The sequence below is a fragment of the Sapajus apella genome, unplaced genomic scaffold (assembly GCF_009761245.1).
Source record: "Sapajus apella isolate SASKATOON/1434 unplaced genomic scaffold, GSC_monkey_1.0 scaffold25, whole genome shotgun sequence".
NCBI lineage: Eukaryota > Metazoa > Chordata > Mammalia > Primates > Cebidae > Sapajus > Sapajus apella.
In genome coordinates this window covers 7,664,532-7,671,053 of record NW_022436965.1, presented here as the reverse complement: position 1 = coordinate 7,671,053, position 6,522 = coordinate 7,664,532, and the positions used below count along the sequence as shown (strand labels likewise).

General features: G+C 39.3%; 1 protein-coding gene across 1 annotated transcript in view; it reads left to right on the top strand.

Moving 5' to 3' along the window:
• The window catches only part of LAMC1 (laminin subunit gamma 1), a 123,992-nt gene that overhangs the window by 110,359 nt on the left and 7,111 nt on the right, over window positions 1-6,522 (top strand). The window contains exons 21-26 of the mRNA XM_032291190.1: window positions 119-256; window positions 1,117-1,261; window positions 2,472-2,621; window positions 2,854-2,968; window positions 4,463-4,662; window positions 5,756-5,914. Coding sequence (XP_032147081.1) covers window positions 119-256; window positions 1,117-1,261; window positions 2,472-2,621; window positions 2,854-2,968; window positions 4,463-4,662; window positions 5,756-5,914 — 907 coding nt within the window. The remainder of the gene's footprint in view (window positions 1-118; window positions 257-1,116; window positions 1,262-2,471; window positions 2,622-2,853; window positions 2,969-4,462; window positions 4,663-5,755; window positions 5,915-6,522) is intronic.

The following is a 6,522-nucleotide window of genomic DNA, read 5'->3' as shown; positions in this document are numbered from 1 at the left end:
CAAAAAAAAAAAAAAAAAAAAAAGTAATAATAATAATAACAAAAGTAAGCATTACCTAAATTTTACTTATTTCCCTATCAGACGGTTGTTTCATGGCTTATTTGTTTTATCTGTATAGTCATAAACAAGAAGCTGATGACATTGTACGAGTGGCGAAGACAGCCAATGATACATCAACTGAGGCATACAACCTGCTTTTGAGGACATTGGCAGGAGAAAATCAAACAGCATCTGAGATTGAAGAGCTTAATAGAAAGTGAGTATGATTTAAATGTGGTTTGCAGCCCTTTAGATGTTCTAGTAAGTAACACTAGTTCAATGAAAAATTAAATACTGGTGGATTCAGGGCATGCATTCATGCAGTAAGATTTCCTTTGTTAATCATGCTTTTGAAATGGCACAGTAAGTACAGCAGGGCTTGTGGAGCCACAGAAATTTGGTTTGATTCAGTTACTATAACTACAGAGAATAGTAACAAGATGAGCCATGATACTTAAAATTCTGCATAAATAAAGAAGAGAAAGAATATGATAGAGTAAGTAGAGGAAACATAATTGAACTATAAATCTTTAACGGGTGTCTGAAATAAGAAAGTATATGGCACACCACACATTATAAATAGAAGTGATAAGAGAAAATGAAAATGTATGCCAAATGTTGGTATTAAAATGAAAGCATTTTGGCCGGGCGCGGTGGCTCACGCCTGTAATCCCAGCACTTTGGGAGGCCGAGGCAGGTGGATCACAAGGTCAAGAGATCGAGACCATCATGGTCAACATGGTGAAACCCCGTCTCTACTAAAAATACAAAAAATTAGCTGGGCATGGTGGCGCGTGCCTGTAATCCCAGCTACTCAGGAGGCTGAGGCAGGAGAATTGCCTGAACCCAGGAGGCGGAGGTTGCGGTGAGCCGAGATCGCGCCATTGCACTCCAGCCTGGGTAACAAAAGCGAAACTCCGTCTCAAAAAAAAAAAAAAAGAAAAGAAAGAAAGCATTTTAATGTAGCATTTTCTTTGAGGTTTTGGGCATATTATCATATGATCATGTTAACCTGATTAACATTAAGATGCTAAAAGCAGCTAAGATTCTCATTAAATCACATTATTTGTGTCTTAGGTATGAACAAGCGAAGAACATCTCACAGGATCTGGAGAAACAAGCTGCCCAAGTACACGAGGAGGCCAAAAGGGCTGGTGACAAAGCTGTGGAGATCTATGCCAGTGTGGCTCAGCTGAGCCCTGTGGACTCTGAAACCCTAGAGGTATGGGGGTAGACTGTACGCACAGCCCCACCCTGTCTCTCCCCCAAGTCATGTGACAGCAGACTGCTCTGCACCTCCCTCTGTCCTCCCACTGGCTCGCTGGTAAAGTTGAGTCTATTTCACATACACTAATAGAATTTACCAAGGTAGCCAGGTGTGGAGACTCATGCCTGTAATCCCAACCCCGGAATTACTGTAATCCCCGCTGCTCGGGAGACTGAGGCAGGAGAATTGCTTGAATTCTCAGCTGAGCCCTGTGGACTCCAAGACACTGGAGGTATGGGGACAGCCTGTACACACAGCCCCATTCTGTCTTTCTCCCAAGTCTGTGTGAGGTGGGAGGATTGTGTGAGGCCAGGAGTTCCAGAACAGCCTAGTCAACATAGCGCAAGACCCTATCTCTTCAAAAAACAAAAACTTACCAAGATTAAGAATCCTGTGATTGTAAACATTAAATAGCAAAGACTACTTTAATGATATGAACAATTACTCTTAAGTCTTTAGTACAAATCCAAATTACAATAATATATTTGAATTGCTTAAAGTGGAGTACACGGAGACATTTACTCCTAGGCACTGTCTGGTAGAGACCTAGAGAGAAATAAGAGAGAATGGTTTAATTAAAGGACTATAGCAGGAAGTTCTGGGGCAGGTAAAATATTTTGGAATTGGTAGGATTTTATTTCATATCTGTACTTTAATCGTGGATCCTAACTCCAAGCTCTGTATAAATGGTAGTTTTTTGCATTAAGCTTGAGATATACTAAGTGTCACTTCTTATATCTGAGGTGTTGACTTGATTTTTACCATCAAGGTTTAGGTCTCTTTAGACATGTACAGATTGTCTGATTCTATATATTTAGAAGTAGAAAATAGGCAGAATTAGTCTATGATGATAAAAATCAGAGCATTGGGAGGCACAATATTGGAAAGATGGAGTGGAGATCGGCTGGAAAGGGAGAAAAGGGAGCTTCTTGGGTGATGGAAGTCTTCTGTATCTTGATTGGAGTGTTTGGTTACATAGAAATTCATGTGTCAAAACTCATCAAACTATATGTGGATGCTGTGAATTTCAGTGTGTAGAGTATGTCTTGTTGCAGTTCTTAAAAAATATCAATTGAGTGTTAGGTGTTAGAGAGTTTCTAAGCCTACCTTTTCATTAGTTTAAATGTTTTATCCAAAGCGTAGTGATCTTACTTGCTTTTCACAGAATGAAGCAAATAACATTAAGATGGAAGCTGAGAATCTGGAACGTCTGATTGACCAGAAGTTGAAAGATTATGAGGACCTCAGGGAAGACATGAGAGGAAAGGAACTTGAAGTCAAGAACCTTCTGGAGAAAGGAAAGACTGAACAGCAGGTTGGTTTGATTTGCAGGTTGCTTCATGTCTTGAAGCAACATTTGAACAGTCCAAATGTGTCTGTGATGACACCATATTTGCAGAGATGGCAGACCACAGTGCTGAGAGAGCAGCCTAACATGTTGTATGCTGGCAAGTCTCAGGCGATACCTCTGAAGAGTCTTTTCTGTCCAGGAGACAGAAGGGATTTCCTTTGGAGGGTTCATCCCCCGATTTGACATGTGTTTGCAGACCGCGGACCAACTCCTAGCCCGAGCTGATGCTGCCAAAGCCCTCGCCGAAGAAGCTGCAAAGAAGGGACGGAATACCTTACAAGAAGCTAATGACATTCTCAACAACCTGAAAGGTAGAAAAGACTGAGATAACAGGGGCAAATGCATCCACAAGTAGAGTGATTTTTTAAAAAATCGTGTCTTTTACCATATTTATTACTTCATCCACAACTCCCTACTTTTTCGTGCTAAAGTATTTCAAAGAGAAATCCCAGAGCTCATGCCATTTTATCCCTGCATACTTCAGTATAGATTTTTTTAAAAAAGATGTTTTTTTATTAGGCTAACTCACATAACCAGTGTGCCTATTTAGATAACTTATATAATGGTAAATGGAGATTATCTTTCATTTTCTCTGCCAGTGGCATCCAATTCTTTGTTGTTTTTTTTTCATTACCCCAGATAAAAGAGAAATGTTACCAACTCACTGAGCAACTGTGAATTCATGTCTGATAAAATAGTCATAGGTTCTATAAATAAGGAATCTTTACAGGATGCTTTACAGGATACTGGTTGAAAGTATGAGCCGGGCACAGTAGCTCCTCATGCCTATAATCCCAATACGTTGGGTGGGAGGCTCACTGGAAGCCAGGAGTTCAAGACCAGTTCCTCCCTGGAGAATATAGCGAGATCCCATCTCTACAAAAAATTTGTTTTAATTAGCCAGGCATACTGGCACACACCAGTAGTCCTAGATATTTGGGAGGCTGAGGTAGGAGGATCCCTGCTGCAGTAAGCAGTGATTATGCCATTGCACTCCAGCCAGGATGACAGAGTGAAACCTTGTCTCTAAAAATAAAATAACAAACAAGTTCAAAATATGGTCTCTGGTGTCAGTGGGTTTAAAATCCTGCACCACAAGTCATCTAACTTCTTTAATCCTTAATTTTCTTATAGAAATGATACAGCCTATTTTATATCAAAGACACATAAAGCTCTTAGCTCAGTACCCGACACACAGTAAACACTAAATAAATTGCAACTTTTTCTTTTTTTTGAGACGGAGTCTCGCTCTTTTGCCAGTCCGGATTGCAGGAGTATAGTGGCGTGATCTCAGCTTACTGCAACCTCCACCTCCCAGGTTCAAGTGATTCTCCTGTGTCAGCCTCCCGAGTAGCTGGGACTACAGGCATGTGCCACCATGCCCAGCTAATTTTTGTATTTTTAGTAGAGACGGGGTTTCACCATGTTGGCCAGGATGGTCTCTATCTCTTGACCTTGTGATCCTCCCAAAGTCCTGGGATTATAGGCGTGAGTCATCGCACCCAGCCCAGTTGCACCTTTTAATACTGGTTGAAGTAGCGGTAGTGGGATGCTCAGGGCTCTGCATTAAAGCACATTGTTCAAGTAAGAATTCTATTTCCAGAAACAGGTAATGTTTATATAAGACTAACTGGGAGACCTTTTCTGTAGAGATGTGTAATTTCTAAAATTTCAGTCCATGCTTTCTTCCATTTTTTACCCTGACCTCCACTGTTCATGAAATGAAATCCAGTTGGAACTCCCTGAAAGGTCCCCTTTTTAGTTGTTGGGAGTTTAGTTCAAATGTGTTCTTGAACTTGTTTCAGATTTCGATAGGCGCGTGAACGATAACAAGACAGCTGCAGAGGAGGCGCTAAGGAAGATTCCGACCATCAACCAGACCATCATTGAAGCCAATGAAAAGACCAGGGATGCCCAGCAGGCCCTGGGCAACGCTGCAGCAGATGCCACGGAGGCCAAGAACAAGGCCCACGAGGCAGAGAGGATCGCGAGCGCTATCCAAAAGGTGTGCATTTCTCCTCTGAGAGTCCCTGTCCATGCCTTTCTCTAGTCACCTTTCAGTATCTTTCCAGACCCTCAGAGCCCTTGCAGATTTTTTTCCTCAACTTCAGTAAAATTGTGTTAAACCATATTTTTTTTCTTTTGACTAGGCATGAAGAGTAGGTATCCACATTGATTGAGGAGGGGTAATCAGTAAAAGGGTGCTTTACTCTAAAATTTCTACTATGTCTTCAGTGTGGGGTCTGGCTTCATTCCCACAAAAGAAAAAAAAAAAAAAAAAAAAGAATATCCCATTCCCACAAAAAGCAGACTTTTTCTAAATAAACATTCTTCTTTGACCTAGACAGGTGGTATTTATTTCAATAATATGTAGTATGCCTTATCAATACAACTTTCAGGCCCCCTTTTCAAGCATATTGCCATATGTAAGCCCCTCCTAGGAGAGACTTCCCGTTGCTGCTATTGCTAGGATTTAAAGAATAATTTTTTTTAGTCTGGCTTTCTCTTATTTCAAGGTCAGTCTGTTTTTTTTATTTAAAGAAGAGATTGGAGCAATTTCAGAATTAGATATTTAAGAATCACAGAAACCTCTTAGTTTCCTTAGAACTGTTGGCTTTTGGATTAATTATATTTTTTAAAATACTCATATTTCAGGATTGTGGTCTTTTTTGTATATTATGATGAACTGCCAAGAAGGAACCAAGCTAGCTGTGAAATGATGCTATTATCTTGATGAAAGCATCTAATCAATATGATGTGGTAGAAAATGTATGCCATTCAGTGTTTATCGTTTGCTAGCTGTGTGACCTCAACTAAAAATAGAAATAATAGAACAGAATTTTTCAGGATTAAAGAAGAGGATACAAATGAAAGTGCTAGATAAAATACAAAATGTTATTATGTGTGTAGGAATGTTTTTTTTTACTATTATTTAGAACCCAAATTGATAATGTAAGTCATGAGAATAGTATAAATCAATATGTTATTCTTTCTAGATTATATTTTTGAGCCATTTTATAAATTATAAAGGGAGTGGGAGCATACTTGAGAAAAAGGAAAGCTTTTTTTAAAAAATAGCAATTTGCTTTTGTGCCTAGAATGCCACCAGCACCAAAGCAGAAGCTGAAAGAACTTTTGCAGAAGTTACAGATCTGGATAATGAAGTGACCAATATGCTGAAGCAACTACAGGAGGCAGAAAAAGAGCTAAAGAGAAAACAAGATGACGCTGACCAGGACATGATGATGGCAGGGATGGTAAGAGGTTTGGGCATAGTTGCTCATTGGCAGCAAGTGAACAGTGTTTAATAATAAAGATCCCCCACTTGTTGAGAAGAGTCTTTTTCATATTGACTTCTGTTTTTCATCACGTTGTCTGGTCAAGAATTGGGTTAGTAGCTTACACAGAAGACAAAGAATTTGGATCTTCTGCCAGATATTTTTGTTGCACAATTGTCCTGTCCCAAAGTTACTCAGTTAAAAGCAAAACATTGCTTTACACATTTGAGGTTTTAGGACATTAAAAAGTATGTGTTTGTATTTTTCAGTGGGTAATTCATAAATGTTAATTAAAAAGGAATGCAATGAAAAGTTAATTTTCTTCCTATTCTTGTTCTCCCAGCACCTTGCTCCTTAGAGACAAAGACAAGTTTCTTGTATATAAGAAATTTTTGAAGATGGCATTGTCCACCACCCCACCAAAACATACCAAACGTACATCTAGTTTAATTTTTCACCTTTTGTGAAAATGTATATGCATGGCACCATTTGTAACAAAATTGACTTGTGAATGGATGGTCCAAGGAAGAACTAAGGTCCATTTTTCTGTTCTATGCTATATTTTACTTTGAAAAGACTTTAGTGGA